General features: G+C 52.7%; 1 protein-coding gene across 1 annotated transcript in view; it reads right to left on the reverse strand.

Annotated features, from left to right (window-relative positions):
* The window catches only part of LOC125454312 (unconventional myosin-X-like), a 286,482-nt gene that overhangs the window by 159,075 nt on the left and 103,183 nt on the right, over window positions 1-24,224 (reverse strand). The window contains exon 22 of the mRNA XM_059647628.1: window positions 21,341-21,447. Within this exon, the coding sequence (XP_059503611.1) occupies window positions 21,341-21,447 (107 nt within the window). The remainder of the gene's footprint in view (window positions 1-21,340; window positions 21,448-24,224) is intronic.

Here is a 24,224-nt window from a genome sequence, read left to right on the forward strand (position 1 = left end):
AGAGTGTGTGGGAGTGTACCCCAGTGAGAGTCAGTGTGTGTGGGACTGTACCCCACTGACAGTCAGTGTGTGTGGGACTGTACTCCAGTGAGAGTCAGTGTGTGTGGGAGTGTACCCCAGTGAGAGTCAGTGTGTGTGGAACTGTACCCCAGTGAGAGTCAGTGTGTGTGGGACTGTACCCCAGTGACAGTCAGTGTGTGTGGGACTGTACTCCAGTGAGAGTCAGTGTGTGTGGGAGTGTACCCCAGTGAGAGTCAGTGTGTGTGGGTCTGTACCCCAGTGAGAGTCAGTGTGTGTGTGAGTGTACCCCAGTGAGAGTCAGTATGGGTGGGACTGTACCCTAGAGAGAGTCAGTGTGCGTGCGACTGTAATTCAGTCAGAGTCAGTGTGTGTGGGACCCTGTACAAGAATGAGAGTCAGTGTCTGTGGGACCGTACCCCAGTGAGAGACACTGTGTGTGTGAATATATCCCAGTGAGAGTCACTGTGTGTGGGACTCTACCCCAGAGAGAGTCAGTGTGTGTCCAAGACTGTACCCGAGAGAGAGTCAGTGTGTGTGCGACTGCACTCCACTGAGAGTCAGTGTGTGTGGGACCCTGTACAAGAATTAGAGTCAGTGCGTGTGGGAAGGTACCCCAGAGAGAGTCAGTGTGTGTGGAACTGTACCCCAGTGAGAGTCAGTGAGTGTGGGAGTGTACCCCAGTGAGAGTCAGTGTGTGTGGGACTGTACCCCAGTGACAGTCAGTGTGTGTGGGACTGTACTCCAGTGAGAGTCAGAGTGTGTGGGAGTGTATCCCAGATAGAGTCAGTGGGTGTGTGGGATTGTACCCCAGTGAGAGTCAGTGTGTGTGGGACTGTACCCCAGTAAGAGTCAGTGTGTGTGGGAGTGTATCCCTGTGAGAGACAGTGTGTGTGAGACTGTACCCTACTGAGAGTCATTGCGTGTGGGACTGTACCCCAGTGAGAGTCAGTGTGTGTGGGACCCTGTACAAGAATGAGAGTCAGTGTCTGTGGGACCGTACCCCAGTGAGAGACAGTGTGTGTGCGACTGTACGCTACTGAGAGTCAGTGCGTGTGGGACTGTACCCCTGTGAGAGACTGTGTGTGTGCGACTGTACGCTACTGAAAGTCGGTGTGTGCGGGAGTGTATCCCAGTGAGAGTCAGTGTTTGTGGGACCCTGTACAAGAATGAGAGTCAGTGTGTTTGGGCGTGTACCCCAGTGAGAGTCAGTGTGTGTGGGTCTGTACCCCAGTGAGAGTCAGTGTGTGTGGGACCCTGTACAAGAATGAGAGTCAGTGTCTGTGGGGCCGTACCCCAGTGAGAAACACTGTGTGTGTGAATATACCCCAGTGAGAGTCACTGTGTGTGGGACTGTACCCCAGAGAGAGTCAGTGTGTGTCCAAGACTGTACCTGAGAGAGAGTCAGTGTGTGTGCGGCTGCACTCCACTGAGAGTCAGTGTGTGTGGGACCCTGTACAAGAATTAGAGTCAGTGCGTGTGGGAAGATACCCCAGAGAGAGTCAGTGTGTGTGGAACTGTACCCCAGTGAGAGTCAGTGTGTGTGGGTCTGTATCCCAGTGAAAGTCGGTGTGTGTGTGATACTATACCCCAGTGAGAGTCAGTGTGTGCGTGAGTGTATCCCAGTGAGAGTCGGAGTGTGTGGGAGTGTAACCCAGTGAGAGTCAGTGTTTGTGGGACCCTGTACAAGAATGAGAGTCAGTGTGTTTGGGCGTGTACCCCAGTGAGAGTCAGTGTGTGGGGGACGGTACCCCAGTGAGAGTCAGTGTGTGTGGGTCTGTACCCCAGTGAAAGTCGGTGTGTGTGTGATACTATACCCCAGTGAGAGTCAGTGTGTGCCTGAGTGTATCCCAGTGAGAGTTGGAGTGTGTGGGAGTGTAACCCAGTGAGACTCAGTGTGTGTGGGACTGTACTCCAGTGAGAGTCAGTGTGTGTGTCGGACTGGACCCCAGTGAGATTCAGTGTGTGTGCTACTGTACCCCAGTGAGAGTCACTGTGTGTGGGACTGTACACCAGTGAGAGTCAGTGTGGGTGGGACTGTACCGTAGCGAGTGTCAGAGTGTGTCGGACTGTACCCCAGTGAGAGTCAGTGTGTGTGGGAGTGTAATTCAGTCAGAGTCAGTGTGTGTGGGTCTGTACCCCAGTGAGAGTCAGTGTGTGTGGGCGTGTACCCCAGTGAGAGTCAGTGTGTGTGGGTCTGTACCCCAGTGAGAGTCAGTGTGTGTGGGAGTGTACCCCAGTGAGAGTCAGTATGGGTGGGACTGTACCCTAGAGAGAGTCAGTGTGCGTGCGACTGTAATTCAGTCAGAGTCAGTGTGTGTGGGACCCTGTACAAGAATGAGAGTCAGTGTCTGTGGGACTGTACCCCAGTGAGAGACACTGTGTGTGTGAATATACCCCAGTGAGAGTCACTGTGTGTGGGACTCTACCCCAGAGAGAGTCAGTGTGTGTCCAAGACTGTACCCGAGAGAGAGTCAGTGTGTGTGCGACTGCACTCCACTGAGAGTCAGTGTGTGTGGGACCCTGTACAAGAATTAGAGTCAGTGCGTGTGGGAAGGTACCCCAGAGAGAGTCAGTGTGTGTGGAACTGTACCCCAGTGAGAGTCAGTGAGTGTGGGAGTGTACCCCAGTGAGAGTCAGTGTGTGTGGGACTGTACCCCAGTGACAGTCAGTTTGTGTGGGACTGTACTCCAGTGAGAGTCAGAGTGTGTGGGAGTGTATCCCAGATAGAGTCAGTGGGTGTGTGGGATTGTACCCCAGTGAGAGTCAGTGTGTGTGGGACTGTACCCCAGTAAGAGTCAGTGTGTGTGGGAGTATATCCCTGTGAGAGACAGTGTGTGTGAGACTGTACCCTACTGAGAGTCAGTGCGTGTGGGACTGTACCCCAGTGAGAGTCAGTGTGTGTGGGACCCTGTACAAGAATGAGAGTCAGTGTCTGTGGGACCGTACCCCAGTGAGAGACAGTGTGTGTGCGACTGTACGCTACTGAGAGTCAGTGCGTGTGGGACTGTACCCCTGTGAGAGACAGTGTGTGTGCGACTGTACGCTACTCAAAGTCGGTGTGTGCGGGAGTGTATCCCAGTGAGAGTCAGTGTTTGTGGGACCCTGTACAAGAATGAGAGTCAGTGTGTTTGGGCGTGTACCCCAGTGACAGTCAGTGTGTGTGGGACTGTACTCCAGTGAGAGTCAGAGTGTGTGGGAGTGTATCCCAGATAGAGTCAGTGGGTGTGTGGGACTGTACCCCAGTAAGAGTCAGTGTGTGTGGGAGTGTATCCCTGTGAGAGACAGTGTGTGTGAGACTGTACCCTACTGAGAGTCAGTGCGTGTGGGACTGTACCCCAGTGAGTGTCAGTGTGTGTGGGCCCCTGTACAAGAATGAGAGTCAGTGTCTGTGGGACCGTACCCCAGTGAGAGACAGTGTGTGTGCGACTGTACGCTACTGAGAGTCAGTGCGTGTGGGACTGTACCCCTGTGAGAGACTGTGTGTGTGCGACTGTACGCTACTGAAAGTCGGTGTGTGCGGGAGTGTATCCCAGTGAGAGTCAGTGTTTGTGGGACCCTGTACAAGAATGAGAGTCAGTGTGTTTGGGCGTGTACCCCAGTGAGAGTCAGTGTGTGTGGGTCTGTACCCCAGTGAGAGTCAGTGTGTGTGGGACCCTGTACAAGAATGAGAGTCAGTGTCTGTGGGGCCGTACCCCAGTGAGAAACACTGTGTGTGTGAATATACCCCAGTGAGAGTCACTGTGTGTGGGACTGTACCCCAGAGAGAGTCAGTGTGTGTCCAAGACTGTACCTGAGAGAGAGTCAGTGTGTGTGCGGCTGCACTCCACTGAGAGTCAGTGTGTGTGGGACCCTGTACAAGAATTAGAGTCAGTGCGTGTGGGAAGGTACCCCAGAGAGAGTCAGTGTGTGTGGAACTGTACCCCAGTGAGAGTCAGTGTGTGTGGGTCTGTACCCCAGTGAAAGTCGGTGTGTGTGTGATACTATACCCCAGTGAGAGTCAGTGTGTGCGTGAGTGTATCCCAGTGAGAGTCGGAGTGTGTGGGAGTGTAACCCAGTGAGAGTCAGTGTTTGTGGGACCCTGTACAAGAATGAGAGTCAGTGTGTTTGGGCGTGTACCCCAGTGAGAGTCAGTGTGTGGGGGACGGTACCCCAGTGAGAGTCAGTGTGTGTGTCGGACTGGACCCCAGAGAGAGTCAGTGTGTGTGCGACTGTACCCTAGTGAGAGTCACTGTGTGTGCGACTGTACCCCAGTGAGAGTCAGTGTGGGTGGGACTGTACTGTAGCGAGTGTCAGAGTGTGTCGGACTGTACCCCAGTGAGAGTCAGTGTGTGGGGGACTGTACCCCAGTGACAGTCAGTGTGTGTGGGTCTGTACCCCAGTGAGAGTCAGTGTGTGTGGGACCCTGTACAAGAATGAGTGTCAGTGTCTGTGGGGCCGTACCCCAGTGAGAGACACTGTGTGTGTGACTATACCCCAGTGAAGGTCACTGTGTGTGGGACTGTACCCCAGATAGAGTCAGTGTGTGTCCAAGACTGTACCCGAGAGAGAGTCAGTGTGTGTGCGACTGCACTCCACTGAGAGTCAGTGTGTGTGGGACCCTGTACAAGAATTAGAGTCAGTGCGTGTGGGAAGGTACCCCAGAGAGAGTCAGTGTGTGTGGAACTGTACCCCAGTGAGTGTCAGTGTGTGTGGGTCTGTACCGTAGCGAGTGTCAGTGTGTTTGGGACTGTATCACAGTGAGAGACACTGTGTGTGGGACTGTATCACAGTGAGAGACACTGTGTGTGGGACTGTACCCCAGAGAGAGTCAGTGTGTGTGGGTCTGTACCCCAGATATAGTCAGTGTGTATGGGACTGTACCCCAGAGAGAGTCAGTGTGGCTGGGACTGTACCCCAATAACAGTCAGTGCGTGTGGGACTGTACCCCTGTGAGAGTCAGTGTGTGTGGGGCTGTAACCCAGTGAGATTCGATGCGTGTGTGGGACTATAACACAGTGACAGTCAGTGTGTGCGGGAGTGTATCCCAGTGAGAGTCGGAGTGTGTGGGACTTTAACCTAGCGAGTCAGTGTATGTGGGACTGTACCTCAATGAGAGTCAGTGTGGGTGGGAGTGTACCCCAGTGAGAGTCAGTGTGTGTGGGTCTGTACCCCAGTGAGAGTCAGTGTCTGTGGGTCTGTACGCCAGTGAGACTCAGTGTGTGTGGGACTGTACCCCAGTGGGAGTCAATGTGTGTGGGACTGTACCCCAGTGAGAGTCGGTGTGTGTGTGATACTATACCCCAGTGAGAGTCAGTGTGTGCGGGAGTGTATCCCAGTGAGAGTCGGAGTGTGTGGGAGAGTAACCCTGTGAGAGTCAGTGTTTGTGGGACTGTACTCCAGTGAGAGTCAGTGTGTGTGGGACTGTACCCCAGTGAGAGTCAGTGTGTGTGTCGGACTGGACCCCAGTGAGATTCAGTGCGTGTGCTACTGTACCCCAGTGAGAGTCACTGTGTGTGGGACGGTACCCCAGTGAGAGTCAGTGTGGGTGGGACTGTACCGTAGCGAGTGTCAGAGTGTGTCGGACTGTACCCCAGTGAGAGTCAGTGTGTGTGGGAGTGTACCCCAGTGAGAGTCAGTGTGTGTGGGTCTGTACCCCAGTGAGAGTCAGTGTGTGTGGGAGTGTACCCCAGTGAGAGTCAGTATGGGTGGGACTGTACCCTAGAGAGAGTCAGTGTGTGTGCGACTGTAATTCAGTCAGAGTCAGTGTGTGTGGGACCCTGTACAAGAATGAGAGTCAGTGTCTGTGGGACCGTACCCCAGTGAGAGACACTGTGTGTGTGACTGTACCCCAGTGAGAGTCACTGTGTGTGGGACTGTACCCCAGAGAGAGTCAGTGCGTGTGCAAGACTGTACCCGAGAGAGAGTCAGTGTGTGTGCGACTGCACTCCACTGAGAGTCAGTGTGTGTGGGACCCTGTACAAGAATTAGAGTCAGTGCGTGTGGGAAGGTACCCCAGAGAGAGTCAGTGTGTGTGGAACTGTACCCCAGTGAGTGTCAGTGTGTGTGGGTCTGTACCCCAGTGAGAGTCAGTGTCTGTGGGTCTGTACGCCAGTGAGACTCAGTGTGTGTGGGACTGTACCCCAGTGGGAGTCAATGTGTGTGGGACTGTACCCCAGTGAGAGTCGGTGTGTGTGTGATACTATACCCCAGTGAGAGTCAGTGTGTGCGGGAGTGTATCCCAGTGAGAGTCGGAGTGTGTGGGAGAGTAACCCTGTGAGAGTCAGTGTTTGTGGGACTGTACTCCAGTGAGAGTCAGTGTGTGTGGGACTGTACCCCAGTGAGAGTCAGTGTGTGTGTCGGACTGGACCCCAGTGAGATTCAGTGTGTGTGCTACTGTACCCCAGTGAGAGTCACTGTGTGTGGGACTGTACCCCAGTGAGAGTCAGTGTGGGTGGGACTGTACCGTAGCGAGTGTCAGAGTGTGTCGGACTGTACCCCAGTGAGAGTCAGTGTGTGTGGGAGTGTACCCCAGTGAGAGTCAGTGTGTGTGGGTCTGTACCCCAGTGAGAGTCAGTGTGTGTGTGAGTGTACCCCAGTGAGAGTCAGTATGGGTGGGACTGTACCCTAGAGAGAGTCAGTGTGCGTGCGACTGTAATTCAGTCAGAGTCAGTGTGTGTGGGACCCTGTACAAGAATGAGAGTCAGTGTCTGTGGGACCGTACCCCAGTGAGAGACACTGTGTGTGTGAATATACCCCAGTGAGAGTCACTGTGTGTGGAACTCTACCCCAGAGAGAGTCAGTGTGTGTCCAAGACTGTACCCGAGAGAGAGTCAGTGTGTGTGCGACTGCACTCCACTGAGAGTCAGTGTGTGTGGGACCCTGTACAAGAATTAGAGTCAGTGCGTGTGGGAAGGTACCCCAGAGAGAGTCAGTGTGTGTGGAACTGTACCCCAGTGAGAGTCAGTGAGTGTGGGAGTGTACCCCAGTGAGAGTCAGTGTGTGTGGGACTGTACCCCAGTGACAGTCAGTGTGTGTGGGACTGTACTCCAGTGAGAGTCAGAGTGTGTGGGAGTGTATCCCAGATAGAGTCAGTGGGTGTGTGGGATTGTACCCCAGTGAGAGTCAGTGTGTGTGGGACTGTACCCCAGTAAGAGTCAGTGTGTGTGGGAGTGTATCCCTGTGAGAGACAGTGTGTGTGAGACTGTACCCTACTGAGAGTCAGTGCGTGTGGGACTGTACCCCAGTGAGAGTCAGTGTGTGTGGGACCCTGTACAAGAATGAGAGTCAGTGTCTGTGGGACCGTACCCCAGTGAGAGACAGTGTGTGTGCGACTGTACGCTACTGAGAGTCAGTGCGTGTGGGACTGTACCCCTGTGAGAGACAGTGTGTGTGCGACTGTACGCTACTGAAAGTCGGTGTGTGCGGGAGTGTATCCCAGTGAGAGTCAGTGTTTGTGGGACCCTGTACAAGAATGAGAGTCAGTGTGTTTGGGCGTGTACCCCAGTGACAGTCAGTGTGTGTGGGACTGTACTCCAGTGAGAGTCAGAGTGTGTGGGAGTGTATCCCAGATAGAGTCAGTGGGTGTGTGGGATTGTACCCCAGTGAGAGTCAGTGTGTGTGGGACTGTACCCCAGTAAGAGTCAGTGTGTGTGGGAGTGTATCCCTGTGAGAGACAGTGTGTGTGAGACTGTACCCTACTGAGAGTCAGTGCGTGTGGGACTGTACCCCAGTGAGAGTCAGTGTGTGTGGGACCCTGTACAAGAATGAGAGTCAGTGTCTGTGGGACCGTACCCCAGTGAGAGACAGTGTGTGTGCGACTGTACGCTACTGAGAGTCAGTGCGTGTGGGACTGTACCCCTGTGAGAGACTGTGTGTGTGCGACTGTACGCTACTGAAAGTCGGTGTGTGCGGGAGTGTATCCCAGTGAGAGTCAGTGTTTGTCGGACCCTGTACAAGAATGAGAGTCAGTGTGTTTGGGCGTGTACCCCAGTGAGAGTCAGTGTGTGGGGGACGGTACCCCAGTGAGAGTCAGTGTGTGTGCGACTGTAATTCAATCAGAGTCAGTGTGTGTGGGACCCTGTACAAGAATGAGAGTCAGTGTCTGTGGGACCGTACCCCAGTGAGAGACACTGTGTGTGTGACTGTACCCCAGTGAGAGTCACTGTGTGTGGGACTGTACCCCAGAGAGAGTCAGTGTGTGTGCAAGACTGTACCCGAGAGAGAGTCAGTGTGTGTGCGACTGCACTCCACTGAGAGTCAGTGTGTGTGGGACCCTGTACAAGAATTAGAGTCAGTGCGTGTGGGAAGGTACCCCAGAGAGAGTCAGTGTGTGTGGAACTGTACCCCAGTGAGTGTCAGTGTGTGTGGGTCTGTACCCCAGTGAGAGTCAGTGTCTGTGGGTCTGTACGCCAGTGAGACTCAGTGTGTGTGGGACTGTACCCCAGTGGGAGTCAATGTGTGTGGGACTGTACCCCAGTGAGAGTCGGTGTGTGTGTGATACTATACCCCAGTGAGAGTCAGTGTGTGCGGGAGTGTATCCCAGTGAGAGTCGGAGTGTGTGGGAGAGTAACCCTGTGAGAGTCAGTGTTTGTGGGACTGTACTCCAGTGAGAGTCAGTGTGTGTGGGACTGTACCCCAGTGAGAGTCAGTGTGTGTGTCGGACTGGACCCCAGTGAGATTCAGTGTGTGTGCTACTGTACCCCAGTGAGAGTCACTGTGTGTGGGACTTTACCCTAGTGAGAGTCAGTGTGGGTGGGACTGTACCGTAGCGAGTGTCAGAGTGTGTCGGACTGTACCCCAGTGAGAGTCAGTGTGTGTGGGAGTGTACCCCAGTGAGAGTCAGTGTGTGTGGGTCTGTACCCCAGTGAGAGTCAGTGTGTGTGGGAGTGTACCCCAGTGAGAGTCAGTATGGGTGGGACTGTACCCTAGAGAGAGTCAGTGTGCGTGCGACTGTAATTCAGTCAGAGTCAGTGTGTGTGGGACCCTGTACAAGAATGAGAGTCAGTGTCTGTGGGACCGTACCCCAGTGAGAGACACTGTGTGTGTGAATATACCCCAGTGAGAGTCACTGTGTGTGGGACTCTACCCCAGAGAGAGTCAGTGTGTGTCCAAGACTGTACCCGAGAGAGAGTCAGTGTGTGTGCGACTGCACTCCACTGAGAGTCAGTGTGTGTGGGACCCTGTACAAGAATTAGAGTCAGTGCGTGTGGGAAGGTACCCCAGAGAGAGTCAGTGTGTGTGGAACTGTACCCCAGTGAGAGTCAGTGAGTGTGGGAGTGTACCCCAGTGAGAGTCAGTGTGTGTGGGACTGTACCCCAGTGACAGTCAGTGTGTGTGGGACTGTACTCCAGTGAGAGTCAGAGTGTGTGGGAGTGTATCCCAGATAGAGTCAGTGGGTGTGTGGGATTGTACCCCAGTGAGAGTCAGTGTTTGTGGGACTGTACCCCAGTAAGAGTCAGTGTGTGTGGGAGTGTATCCCTGTGAGAGACAGTGTGTGTGAGACTGTACCCTACTGAGAGTCAGTGCGTGTGGGACTGTACCCCAGTGAGAGTCAGTGTGTGTGGGACCCTGTACAAGAATGAGAGTCAGTGTCTGTGGGACCGTACCCCAGTGAGAGACAGTGTGTGTGCGACTGTACGCTACTGAGAGTCAGTGCGTGTGGGACTGTACCCCTGTGAGAGACAGTGTGTGTGCGACTGTACGCTACTGAAAGTCGGTGTGTGCGGGAGTGTATCCCAGTGAGAGTCAGTGTTTGTGGGACCCTGTACAAGAATGAGAGTCAGTGTGTTTGGGCGTGTACCCCAGTGACAGTCAGTGTGTGTGGGACTGTACTCCAGTGAGAGTCAGAGTGTGTGGGAGTGTATCCCAGATAGAGTCAGTGGGTGTGTGGGATTGTACCCCAGTGAGAGTCAGTGTGTGTGGGACTGTACCCCAGTAAGAGTCAGTGTGTGTGGGAGTGTATCCCTGTGAGAGACAGTGTGTGTGAGACTGTACCCTACTGAGAGTCAGTGCGTGTGGGACTGTACCCCAGTGAGAGTCAGTGTGTGTGGGACCCTGTACAAGAATGAGAGTCAGTGTCTGTGGGACCGTACCCCAGTGAGAGACAGTGTGTGTGCGACTGTACGCTACTGAGAGTCAGTGCGTGTGGGACTGTACCCCTGTGAGAGACTGTGTGTGTGCGACTGTACGCTACTGAAAGTCGGTGTGTGCGGGAGTGTATCCCAGTGAGAGTCAGTGTTTGTGGGACCCTGTACAAGAATGAGAGTCAGTGTGTTTGGGCGTGTACCCCAGTGAGAGTCAGTGTGTGTGGGTCTGTACCCCAGTGAGAGTCAGTGTGTGTGGGACCCTGTACAAGAATGAGAGTCAGTGTCTGTGGGGCCGTACCCCAGTGAGAAACACTGTGTGTGTGAATATACCCCAGTGAGAGTCACTGTGTGTGGGACTGTACCCCAGAGAGAGTCAGTGTGTGTCCAAGGCTGTACCTGAGAGAGAGTCAGTGTGTGTGCGGCTGCACTCCACTGAGAGTCAGTGTGTGTGGGACCCTGTACAAGAATTAGAGTCAGTGCGTGTGGGAAGGTACCCCAGAGAGAGTCATTGTGTGTGGAACTGTACCCCAGTGAGAGTCAGTGTGTGTGGGTCTGTACCCCAGTGAAAGTCGGTGTGTGTGTGATACTATACCCCAGTGAGAGTCAGTGTGTGCGTGAGTGTATCCCAGTGAGAGTCGGAGTGTGTGGGAGTGTAACCCAGTGAGAGTCAGTGTTTGTGGGACCCTGTACAAGAATGAGAGTCAGTGTGTTTGGGCGTGTACCCCAGTGAGAGTCAGTGTGTGGGGGACGGTACCCCAGATATAGTCAGTGTGTGTGGGACTGTACCCCAGAGAGAGTCAGTGTGGCTGGGACTGTACCCCAATAACAGTCAGTGCGTGTGGGACTGTACCCCTGTGAGAGTCAGTGTGTGTGGGGCTGTAACCCAGTGAGATTCGATGCGTGTGTGGGACTATAACACAGTGACAGTCAGTGTGTGCGGGAGTGTATCCCAGTGAGAGTCGGAGTGTGTGGGACTTTAACCTAGCGAGTCAGTGTATGTGGGACTGTACCTCAATGAGAGTCAGTGTGGGTGGGAGTGTACCCCAGTGAGAGTCAGTGTGTGTGGGTCTGTACCCCAGTGAGAGTCAGTGTCTGTGGGTCTGTACGCCAGTGAGACTCAGTGTGTGTGGGACTGTACCCCAGTGGGAGTCAATGTGTGTGGGACTGTACCCCAGTGAGAGTCGGTGTGTGTGTGATACTATACCCCAGTGAGAGTCAGTGTGTGCGGGAGTGTATCCCAGTGAGAGTCGGAGTGTGTGGGAGAGTAACCCTGTGAGAGTCAGTGTTTGTGGGACTGTACTCCAGTGAGAGTCAGTGTGTGTGGGACTGTACCCCAGTGAGAGTCAGTGTGTGTGTCGGACTGGACCCCAGTGAGATTCAGTGCGTGTGCTACTGTACCCCAGTGAGAGTCACTGTGTGTGGGACTGTACCCCAGTGAGAGTCAGTGTGGGTGGGACTGTACCGTAGCGAGTGTCAGAGTGTGTCGGACTGTACCCCAGTGAGAGTCAGTGTGTGTGGGAGTGTACCCCAGTGAGAGTCAGTGTGTGTGGGTCTGTACCCCAGTGAGAGTCAGTGTGTGTGGGAGTGTACCCCAGTGAGAGTCAGTATGGGTGGGACTGTACCCTAGAGAGAGTCAGTGTGCGTGCGACTGTAATTCAGTCAGAGTCAGTGTGTGTGGGACCCTGTACAAGAATGAGAGTCAGTGTCTGTGGGACCGTACCCCAGTGAGAGACACTGTGTGTGTGAATATACCCCAGTGAGAGTCACTGTGTGTGGGACTGTACCCCAGAGAGAGTCAGTGTGTGTGCAAGACTGTACCCGAGAGAGAGTCAGTGTGTGTGCGACTGCACTCCACTGAGAGTCAGTGTGTGTGGGACCCTGTACAAGAATTAGAGTCAGTGCGTGTGGGAAGGTACCCCAGAGAGCGTCAGTGTGTGTGGAACTGTACCCCAGTGAGAGTCAGTGAGTGTGGGAGTGTACCCCAGTGAGAGTCAGTGTGTGTGGGACTGTACCCCAGTGACAGTCAGTGTGTGTGGGACTGTACTCCAGTGAGAGTCAGAGTGTGTGGGAGTGTATCCCAGATAGAGTCAGTGGGTGTGTGGGATTGTACCCCAGTGAGAGTCAGTGTGTGTGGGACTGTACCCCAGTAAGAGTCAGTGTGTGTGGGAGTGTATCCCTGTGAGAGACAGTGTGTGTGAGACTGTACCCTACTGAGAGTCAGTGCGTGTGGGACTGTACCCCAGTGAGAGTCAGTGTGTGTGGGACCCTGTACAAGAATGAGAGTCAGTGTCTGTGGGACCGTACCCCAGTGAGAGACACTGTGTGTGTGACTGTACCCCAGTGAGAGTCACTGTGTGTGGGACTGTACCCCAGAGAGAGTCAGTGTGTGTGCAAGACTGTACCCGAGAGAGAATCAGTGTGTGTGCGACTGCACTCCACTGAGAGTCAGTGTGTCTGGGACCCTGTACAAGAATTAGAGTCAGTGCGTGTGGGAAGGTACCCCAGAGAGAGTCAGTGTGTGTGGAACTGTACCCCAGTGAGAGTCAGTGTGTGTGTCAGACTGGACCCCAGAGAGAGTCAGTGTGTGAGCGACAGTACTTCAGTGAGAGTCAGTGTGTGTGTGTGTGGGACTGTTCTCCAGTGGGAATCAGTGTGTGTGTGGGAGTGTATCCCAGTGAGAGTCAGTGTGTGTGGGACGCTGTACAAGAATGAGAGTCAGTGTCTGTGGGACCGTACCTCAGTGAGAGACAGTGTGTGTGCGTCTGTACGCTACTGAGAGTCAGTGCGTGTGGGACTGTACACCAGTGAGAGTCAGTGTGTGTGGGACTGTACCCCAGTTAAAGTCGGTGTCTGTGTGATACTATACCCCAGTGAGAGTCAGTGTGTTCGGGAGTGTATCCCAGTGAGAGTCGGAGTGTGTGGGACTGTACCCCAGAGAGAGTCAGTGTGTGTGGGATTGTACCCCAGCGAGAGTCAGTGTGGCTGGGACTGTACCGTAGCGAGTGTCAGTGTTTGTGGGACTGTACCCAAATGAGAGTTAGTACGTGTGGGACTGTACCCAAATGAGAGTTAGTACGTGTGGGACTGTACCCTAGTGAGAGAGTCACTGTGTGTGGGACTGTATCCCAGTGGGAGTCAATGTGTGTGGGACTGTACCCCAGTGAGAGTCAGTATGGGTGGGACTGTACTGTAGGGAGTGTCAGTGTGTGTGGGAGTGTATCACAGAGAGAGTCAGTGTATGTGGGACTGTACCCCAGTGAGAGACAGTGTGTGTGGGATAGTACCCCAGTGACAGTCAGTGTGTGTGGGTCTGTACCCCTGTGAGAGTCAGTATGTGTGGGACTGTACCACAGTCAGAGAGTCAGTGTGTGTGGGACTGTACCCCAGTGAGATTCGATGTCTGTGTCGGACTATACCCCAGTGACAGTCAGTGTGTGCGGGAGTGTATCCCAGTGAGAGTCGGCTTGTGTGGGACTCTACCCTAGCGAGTGTCAGTGTATGTGGGACTGTACCTCAATGAGAGTCAGTGTGTGTGGGAGTGTACGCCAGTGAGAGACAGTGGGTGTGGGAGTGTATCCCAGTGAGAGTTAGTGTGTGTGGGAGTGTATCCCAGACAGAGTCGGTGGGTGTGTGGGATTGTACCCCAGTGAGAGTCAGTGTGTGTGGAACTGTACCCCAGTGAGAGAGTCAGTGTGTGTGGGACTGTACCCCAGTGAGATTCAATGAGTGTGTGGGAGCTGTACCCCAGTGAGAGTCAGTGTGCGTGTGGGACTGTACCCCAGTGAGATTCGATGTGTGTGTGGGACCCCGTACCCGAGTGAGAGTCAGTGTGTGTGGGACTGTACCGTAGCGAGTGTCAGAGTGTGTGGGACTGTATCACAGTGAGAGACACTGTGTGTGGGACTGTACCCCAGAGAGAGTCAGTGTATGTGGGACTGTACCCCAGTGAGAGACAGTGTGTGTGGGATAGTACCCCAGTGACAGTCAGTGTGTGTGGGTCTGTACCCCAGAGAGAGTCAGTGGGTGTGGGACTGTACCAAAGAGAGAGTCAGTGTGGCTGGGACTGTGCCGTAGTGAGAGTCAGTGTGTGTGGGGCTGTACCCCAATGAGAGTCAGTGCGTGTGGGACTGTACCCCTGTGAGAGTCAGAGTGTGTGGCACTGTACCACAGTCAGAGAGACAGTGTGTCTGGGACTGTACCCCAGTGAGAGTCAATGTGTATGGGACTGTACCCCAGTGAGAGTCAGTGTGTGTGGGACTGTACCCCAGTGTGAGTAAGTGTGTTTGGGCGTGTACCCCAGTGAGAGTCAGTGTGGTTGGGACTGTACCGTAGCGAGTGTCAGTGTGTGTTGGATTGTACCCCAGTGAGAGTCAGTGTGTGTGGGACCGTACCGCAGTGAGAGTCAGTGTGTGTGCGACTGTAATTTAGACAGAGTCAGTGTGTGTGGGACCCTGTAAAAGAATGAGAGTCAGTGTCTGTGGGACCGTATCCCAGTGAGAGTCAGTGTGTGTGGGATTGTAACCCAGTCAGAGTCAGTGTGTGTGAGACTGTACCCCAGTGAGAGTCAGTGTGTGTGGGACTGTACCCCAGTGAGAGAGTCAGTGTGTGTGGGACAATACCCGAGTGAGAGTCAGAGTGTGTGGGACTGTACCCCAGTGACAGTCAGTGTGGAAAGGACTGTACCGTAGCGAGTGTCAGTGTGTGTTGGATTGTACCCCAGTGAGAGTCACTGTGTGTGGGACTGTACCCCAGTGAGAGTCAGTGTGGGTGGGACTGTACCGTAGTGAGTGTCAGTGTGTGTTGGATTGTACCCCAGTGAGAGTCAGTGTGTGTGGGACCCTGTACAAGAATGAGAGTCAGTGTCTGTGGGACCGTACCCCAGCGAGAGTCAGTGTGTGTGGGACTGTACCCCAGAGAGAGTCAGTGTGTGTGGGACTGTACCCCAGTGAGAGTCAGTGTGTGTGGGACCCTGTACCTGAGTGAGAGTCAGCGTGTGTGGGAGCTGTACCCCAGCGAGAGTGAGTGTGTGTGGGACTGTACCCCAGCGAGAGTCAGTGTGTGTGGGACTGTACCCCAGTGAGAGTCAGTGTGTGTGGGACTATACCCCAGTGAGAGTCAGTGTGTGCGGGAGTGTATCCCAGTGAGAGTCGGAGTGTGTGGGACTGTACTCCAGTGAGAGAGACGTGTGTGGGACCCTGTACCTGAGTGAGAGTCAGTGTGTGTGGGAGCTGTACCCCAGCGAGTGTCACTGTGTGTGGGAGTGTACCCCAGTGAGAGTCAGTGTGTGTGGGACTATACCCCAGTGAGAGTCAGTGTGTGTGAGAGTGTATCTCAGTGAGACTCAATGTGTGTGTGTGGGACTGTACTCCAGTGAGAGTCAGTGGGTGTGGGAGTGTAACCCAGTGAGAGTCAGTGTGTGTGGGACCCTTTACAAGAATGAGAGTAGTGTCTGTGGGACCATACCCCAGTGACAGACAGTGTGTGTGCGGCTGTACCCTACTGAGAGTCAGTCCGTGTGGGACTGTACCCCTGTCTGTGTGTGTGGGACTGTACCCCAGTGAAAGTCGGTGTGTCTGTGATACTATACCCCAGTGAGAGTCAGTGTTTGTGGGACTGTACTCCAGTGAGAGTCAGTGTGTGTGGGACTGTACCCCAGTGAGAGTTCGTGTGTGTGTCGAACTGGACCTCAGAGAGAGTCAGTGTGTGTGCGACTGTACTTCAGTGAGTGTCAGTGTGTGTGGGACCCTGTACAAGAATGAGAGTCAGTGTGTTTGGGCGTGTACCCCAGTGAGAGTCAGTGTGGATGGGACTGTACCGTCGCGAGTGTCAGTGTGTGTGGGACTGTACTCCAGTGAGAGTCAGTGTGTGGGAGTGTACCATAGTGAGAGTCAGTGTGTGTGGGACTGTCCCCCAGTGAGAGTCTGTGTGGCTGGGACTGTACCGTAGCGAGTGTCAGTGTGTGTCGGACTGTACCCCAGTGAGAGTCAGTGTGTGTGGGACCCTGTACAAGAATGAGAGTCAGTGTGTTTGGGCGTGTCCCCCAGTGAGAGTCAGTGTTGAAGGGACTGTACCGTAGCGAGTGTCAGTATGTGTGGGACTGTACCCCAGTGAGAGTCAGTGCGGGTGGGACTGTACCATAGCGAGTGTCAATGTGTGTTGGATTGTACCCCAGTGAGAGTCAGTGTGTGTGGGACTGTACCCCAGTGAGAGTCAGTGTGTGTGGGACTGTACCCCAGAGAGAGTCAGCGTGTGTGAGACTGTACCCCAGTGAGAGAGTGTGTGTGTGGGACTGTACCCCAGTGAGAGAGTCAGTGTGTGTGGGACAATACCCCAGTGACAGTCAGTGTGTGTGTGTGGGACTATACCCCAGTGAAAGTCAGTGCGTGCAGGAGTGTTTTCCAGTGAGAGTCAGAGTGTGTGCGACTGTACTCCAGTGAGAGTCAGTGTGTGTGGGACCCTGTACCCGAGTGAGAGTCAGCGTGTGTGGGAGCTGTACCCCAGCGAGAGTCAGTGTGTGTGGGACTGTACCCCAGTGAGAGTCAGTGTGTGTGGGACTGTACCCCAGCGAGAGTCAGTGTGTGTGAGACTGTACCCCAGCGAGAGTCAGTGTGTGTGGGACAATACCCCAGTGAGAGTCAGTCTGTGTGTGGGACTATATCCCATTGAGAGTCAGTGTGCGCGGGAGTGTATCCCATTGAGAGTCGGAGTGTGTGGGACTGTACTCCAGTGAGAGAGATGTGTGTGGGACCCTGTACCTGAGTGAGAGTCCGTGTGTGTGGGACTGTACTGCAGTGAGAGTCAGTGTGTGTGCGACTGTAATTTAGACAGAGTCAGTGTGTGTGGGACCCTGTAAAAGAATGAGAGTCAGTGTCTGTGGGACCGTATCCCAGTGAGAGTCAGTGTGTGTGGGATTGTACCCCAGTCAGAGTCAGTGTGTGTGGGACTGTACCCCAGTGAGAGTCAGTGTGTGTGGGACTGTACCCCAGTGAGAGAGTCAGTGTGTGTGGGACAATACCCGAGTGAGAGTCAGTGTGTGTGGGACTGTCCCCCAGTGACAGTCAGTGTGGAAAGGACTGTACCGTAGCGAGTGTCAGTGTGTGTTGGATTGTACCCCAGTGAGAGTCACTGTGTGTGGGACTGTACCCCAGTGAGAGTCAGTGTGGGTGGGACTGTACCGTAGCGAGTGTCAGTGTGTGTTGGATTGTACCCCAGTGAGAGTCAGTGTGTGTGGGACCCTGTACAAGAATGAGAGTCAGTGTCTGTGGGACCGTACCCCAGCGAGAGTCAGTGTGTGTGGGACTGTACCCCAGAGAGAGTCAGTGTGTGTGGGACTGTACCCCAGTGAGAGTCAGTGTGTGTGGGACCCTGTACCCGAGTGAGAATCAGCGTGTGTGGGAGCTGTACCCCAGCGAGAGTGAGTGTGTGTGGGACTGTACCCCAGCGAGAGTCAGTGTGTGTGGGACTGTACCCCAGAGAGAGTCAGCGTGTGTGAGACCCTGTACAAGAATGAGAGTCAGTGTGTGTGGGAGCTGTACCCCAGCGAGTGTCAATGTGTGTTGGATTGTACCCCAGTGAGAGTCAGTGTGTGTGGGACTGTACCCCAGTGAGAGTCAGTGTGTGTGGGACTGTACCCCAGAGAGAGTCAGCGTGTGTGAGACTGTACCCCAGTGAGAGTCAGTGTGTGTGGGACTGTACCCCAGTGAGAGAGTCAGTGTGTGTGGGACTGTACCCCAGAGAGAGTCAGTGTGTGTGGGACTGTACCCCAGTGAGAGTCAGTGTGTGTGGGAGTGTATCCCAGTGAGAGTCGGAGTGTGTGGGACTGTAATCCAGTGAGAGAGATGTGTGTGTGGGACTGTACCCCAGTGAGAGTTCGTGTGTGTGTCGAACTGGACCTCAGAGAGAGTCAGTGTGTGTGCGACTGTACTTCAGTGAGAGTCAGTGTGTGTGGGACCCTGTACAAGAATGAGAGTCAGTGTGTTTGGGCGTGTACCCCAGTGAGAGTCAGTGTGGATGGGACTGTACCGTCGCGAGTGTCAGTGTGTGTGGGACTGTACTCCAGTGAGAGTCAGTGTGTGGGAGTGTACCATAGTGAGAGTCAGTGTGTGTGGGACTGTCCCCCAGTGAGAGTCTGTGTGGGTGGGACTGTACCGTAGCGAGTGTCAGTGTGTGTCGGACTGTACCCCAGTGAGAGTCAGTGTGTGTGGGACCCTGTACAAGAATGAGAGTCAGTGTGTTTGGGCGTGTCCCCCAGTGAGAGTCAGTGTCGAAGGGACTGTACCGTAGCGAGTGTCAGTATGTGTGGGACTGTACCCCAGTGAGAGTCAGTGTGGGTGGGACTGTAACATAGCGAGTGTCAATGTGTGTTGGATTGTACCCCAGTGAGAGTCAGTGTGTGTGGGACTGCACCCCAGAGAGAGTCGGCGTGTGTGAGACTGTACCCCAGTGAGAGTCAGTGTGTGTGGGACAATACCCCAGTGACAGTCAGTGTGTGTGTGTGGGACTATACCCCAATGAAAGTCAGTGCGTGCGCGAGTGTTTTCCAGTGAGAGTCAGAATGTGTGCGACTGTACTCCAGTGAGAGTCAGTGTATGTGGGACCCTGTACCCGAGTGAGAGTCAGCGTGTGTGGGAGCTGTACCCCAGCGAGAGTCAGTGTGTGTGGGACTGTACCCCAGTGAGAGTCAGTGTGTGTGGGACTGTACCCCAGCGAGAGTCAGTGTGTGTGAGACTGTACCCCAGCGAGAGTCAGTGTGTGTGGGACAATACCCCAGTGAGAGTCAGTCTGTGTGTGGGACTATATCCCATTGAGAGTCAGTGTGCGCGGGAGTGTATCCCATTGAGAGTCGGAGTGTGTGGGACTGTACTCCAGTGAGAGAGATGTGTGTGGGACCCTGTACCTGAGTGAGAGTCCGTGTGTGTGGGAGCTGTACCCCAGTGAGTGTCAGTGTGTGTGCGAGTGTACCCAAGCGAGAGTTAGTGTTTGTAGGACTGTACCCCAGCGAGAGTCAGTGTGTGTGAGAGTGTATCCCAGTGAGAGTCAATGTGTGTGTGTGGGACTGTACTCCAGAGAGTGTCAGTGTGTGTCGGAGCCTGTACCCAAGTGAGAGTAAGTGTGTGTGGGCCCCCATACCCGAGTGAGAGTCTGGCTTAAAAGAACACAAGAACTAGGAGCATCCGTCCCCTTGAGCCAGCCCCGCCATTTTATAAGATCATGGCTGATCTATTTGAGACTCAGCTCCACTTACCCACCCACTCACCATAAACCCTTAATTCCTTTAATGTTCAAAAATTTATCTTGCCTTGCTTTGAAAACATTCAGTGAGGTAGTTTCAGACGCTTCACTGGGCAAGGAATTCCACAGATTCACAACTCTTTGAGTGAAGAAGTTCTTCCTGACCTCAGCCCTACATCTGCTTCCCCTTACTTTGAGGCTATGCCGCCGAGTCCTCGTTTCACCTGTGATTGGAAACAAGCTCCCTGCCTCTACCCTATCTATTCCCTTCATAATCTTATATGTTTCTATAAAATCTCCCTTCATTCTTCCAAATTCCAATGAGTATAATCCCAGTCTATAATCCAATCCTCTCAACTCTGGAATCAACTGACTGAGTCTCCTCTGCACCCCCTCCAGTGCGAGTATATCCCTTCTCAAGTAAGATCAAAACTGCACACAGTACTCCAGGTGTGGCCTCACCAGGACCCTATACAGCTGCAGCATAGCCTCCCTGTTTTCAAATTCCATCCCTCTAGCAATGGCAGACAAAATTCCATTTGCATTTTTAATTACCTGTCGCACCTCCAATCCTACTTTTAGCGATTCATGCGCAAGGACACCCAAGTCCCTCTGTACAGCAGCGTACAGCATTTTTTTAACCATTTAAAACAGTCCATTTTGCTGTTATTCCTACCAAAATAGATGACCTCGCACTTATCAACATTGTACTCCATCTGCCCGATCTTTGCCCACTCACTTAAGACCATCAACATCCCTCTGCAGACTTTGTGTCTTCTTTGCTCTGCCACTCACCTTAGTGTCATCTGCAAATTTTGACACACCACACTTAGTCGCCAACTCCAAATCATCTGTGTAAATTGTAAATAATTGTGGTCCCAACACTGATCCCTGAGGCACACCACTGGCCACTGATCGCCAACTAGAAAAACACCCATTTACCCCTACTGTTTGCTTTCTACTGGTCAACCAATCCATTACCTGTAATACCATACAACTTTATCTTATTTAGCAGTGTTTGGTGTGGTACCTTGTCAAATGCCTTTTGGAAAGCCAGATACACCACATCCACAGGTTCCCCATTGTTCACCATGCAAGTAATGTCCTCAAAGAATTCCATCAAATTAGTTGAACATGACCTATCCTTCATGAACCCATACTGGATGATCCCAATAAGTTATCACTAATCTTTGCCACACTGTATGTTTTTTCTTTCAATCTGATGTTGCTCTTACCTTCCAAGTTAACCTGGTTGCCTCATCTGCTTCCTAGAATCGTTCTTTCTCACTGCGATATGAGCCATCAACGATATTCTTAAATTTCTGCCATTGTTCCTCAACTACCTTTGCTGTTAAATCCTTTCCCAGTTTACTCCAGCCAGCTCTTCTCTTGCTTTTTCATAATTTCCCTTATTTAAGTTGTTAAAGTTGGTTCTGATCCAGATACTTCGATCTAAAAATAAATTCTGATTTCTATAATGCTCTGGGCACAGTTTTCTGAGAGCATCTTTTACTTTGAGATCATTTATTAAATCTGCCTCATCACACATCATCAGATCCAAAATAGACTGATTGTTCATTGGATCTATGCATATTGTTCTAGGAAACTGCTTTATACACACTGTGAACTCTTCCTCATGGCTAAATCTGCCAATCAGACAATTCCAGTCAATAGGAAGATTGAAGATGTTCATGATTAATGTATTGTACTTCACTGGCAGTCAGTGTGTACGGGAGCGTACCCCAGTGAGAGTCAGTGTCTGTGGGACTGTACCCCAGTGAGAGTCAGTGTATGTGGGACTGTACCCCAGCGAGAGTCAGTGTGTGTGTGGGACTGTACCCCAGTGAGAGTCAGTGTGTGTGGGACCATACCCCAGTGAGAGTCAGTGTGTGTGTGGGACTGTACCCCAGTGAGAGTCAGTGTGCGTGGGACTGTACCCCAGTCAGAATCAGTGTGTGTGGGATTGCTTGTGTGCGCAACTGTGCATGGACTGTACTGTTAGCTTTGCCGCAGTAAACACTAACCTTGCCTGATAGCCCATGATATAAGCTCGCAGGACCATGGCAGCTCCCCGCAACTCCTCTGTTCGAACTTTCTCCAGTTTCTGTTCCAAAACCTCCTTCAAAAATACCTGCAAAAAAAGTCAATCAACAATGAGTGAATTTGGAAAAGTTAACGGCAACATTTCCACGGCATCGGGGAAAGTGGAGCAACAGGGAGAAAACAGAAGAAGAGAGATGTTCCACTGTGAACTGTCTTCTGTCCTGCCTGCCGTCTGTCTGCATAGTTTACTGCAAGGATTTTTTAAAAATCCGGTTACTTTAATTAAATCGCTCTGGTTCCTAGCACCGTCCCATAATCTCTTCAAAGAAGTGATTTAAATGTTGTCCTTGCAGAGAATGCAGGCTGTGTCTCTGTGTTGCTCAACCTGCCAATGGCTGGCTCATTACAAACTGGAACTGCTCACTCTCCTTCCCCTATCTCTCTCTCTGTTACTCTTTCTCACTGTCTGTGAACAAATGGATAAAGCGCTTTACTTTCCCACTGTTAGTGGACGTCAATTTGCTCAGATACAGACAGTGTAACCAATCACAGCTTACTCACCCTGGCACAGATAGCTTAACCCCTGCAGTGCCAACCAGTTTCAGAAAAAAATCTCCTGAAAATGGAGGTCAATGTGTACAGGTGAGTGAAGAGTGAGAGTCACATGTCAAGTGTGACTTTTGCATCAAAGCAAGAACACAGCAAGAACACCCCAAACCTTAAACCATCCCTGTCCCAAAACCCCAACTCAAACCTCTAATCCCACACCCAACCCTTAATCCCACCACAAATCCAAGAACCCCATACAAAGACCCCTAAACCCACCTGGACATTCTAAACCCACATCACTCACTCAACACACACTTTTGTCCCAGAGCTCTCATCCAAGTCCATTGAAACTAACTGCAAACACTTAAACCCATCCCTAAACAAAACCCCCTGCGACAGTACCTCTTTCAGCACAAAGCTTTCACTCCAAACCCCTCAATCAAACACAAAAACCCCACACTCCCGCTTGTCTCTTTACCACCGTCCCCTCCTCCAGATGTTACTGCCACAGTTGTTTCCGTGAAAATAGAGCAGAGTTCTGGCAGTGTTTGTGTTCCTTTCCTTCCTGGAAATGTGAATCTTTGCAATTCACTCCAATTTTAGAACAATCAACAACAGTAAAATTAGAAGTACAGTCACCTTTTGCAGGAAGTAGGTCCCATGACACCATCATTTCAACCAACAATAGCATCAGATTAATTTAACATACGGAAGAAATAAAAGACTCAGGACAGAAGAGGGCTACGCAACTCGGCAAGCTTCTTACAGAATTCTACTAGTATCTACTCACTTTGGATTACCGAGATTTAATCATCACACCTGAAAATGATCCATTCAGAATGTCAGTCCACAAAGCTGCAATTGTAGTACTGGTCTCTCAGAGTTGTGAGAGCATGGAATGCGTTGCCAGCAGCAGTTGTGGAAGCAAGGTCATTGGGGTCATTTAAGAGACTGCTGGACATGCATATGGTCACAGAAATTTGAGGGTGCATCCATGAGGATCAATGGTCGGCACAACATTGTGGGCTGAAGGGCCTGTTCTGTGCTGTACTGTTCTATGTTCTATGTTCTATGTTCTAAGTACGGACTCTCGCTGGGGTACAGTCCCACACACACAGTCAGTTCAACTGGGGTACACTCCCACACACACTGACTCTCGCTGGGGTACAGTCCCACACACACTGACTCTCACTGGGGTACAGTCCCACAGGCACTGACTCTCACTGGGGTACAGTCCCACACACACTGACTCTCACTGGGGTACAGTCCCACAGGCACTGACTATCACTGGGGTACAGTCCCACACACACTGACTCTCACTGGGGTACAGTCCCACAGGCACTGACTCTCACTGGGGTACAGTCCCACACACACTGACTCTCACTGGGGTACACTCCCACACACACTGACTCTCGCTGGGGTACACTCCCACACACATAGTCAGTTCAACTGGGGTACACTCCCACACACACTGACTCTCGCTGGGGTACAGTCCCACACACACAGTCAGTTCAACTGGGGTACACTCCCACACACACTGACTCTCGCTGGGGTACAGTCCCACACACACAGTCAGTTCAACTGGGGTACACTCCCACACACACTGACTCTCGCTGGGGTACAGTCCCACACACACTGACTCTCACTGGGGTACAGTCCCACAGGCACTGACTCTCACTGCGGTACGGATCCCACACACACAGTCAGTTCAACTGGGGTACACTCCCACACACACTGACTCTCACTGGGGTCCACTCCAACACACACTGACTCTCACTGGGGTCCACTCCCACACACACTGACTCTTGCTGGGGTACACTCCCACACACACAGTCAGTTCAACTGGGGTACACTCCCACATACACAGTCAGTTCAACTGGGGTACAGTTCCACACACACTGACTCTCACTGGGATATACTCCCACACACACTGACTCTCACTGGCGTACACTCCCACATACACTGACTCTCACTGGGGTACAGTCCCACACACACAGACTCTCACTGGGGTACACTCCCACACACATGGACTCTCACTGGGGTACACTCCCACACACACTGACTCTCACTGGGGTGCAGTCCCACACACACTGACTCTCACTGGGGTACACTCCCACACACACAGTCAGTTCAACTGGGGTACAATTCCACACACACTGACTCTCACTGGGATACAGTCCCACACACACTGGCTCTCACTGGGGTACAGTCCCACAGGCACTGACTCTCACTGCGGTACGGATCCCACACACACAGTCAGTTCAACTGGGGTACACTCCCACACACACTGACTCTCACTGGGGTACAGTCCCACAC

This window comes from Stegostoma tigrinum, chromosome 7, assembly GCF_030684315.1.
Source record: "Stegostoma tigrinum isolate sSteTig4 chromosome 7, sSteTig4.hap1, whole genome shotgun sequence".
NCBI classification, from domain to species: domain Eukaryota; kingdom Metazoa; phylum Chordata; class Chondrichthyes; order Orectolobiformes; family Stegostomatidae; genus Stegostoma; species Stegostoma tigrinum.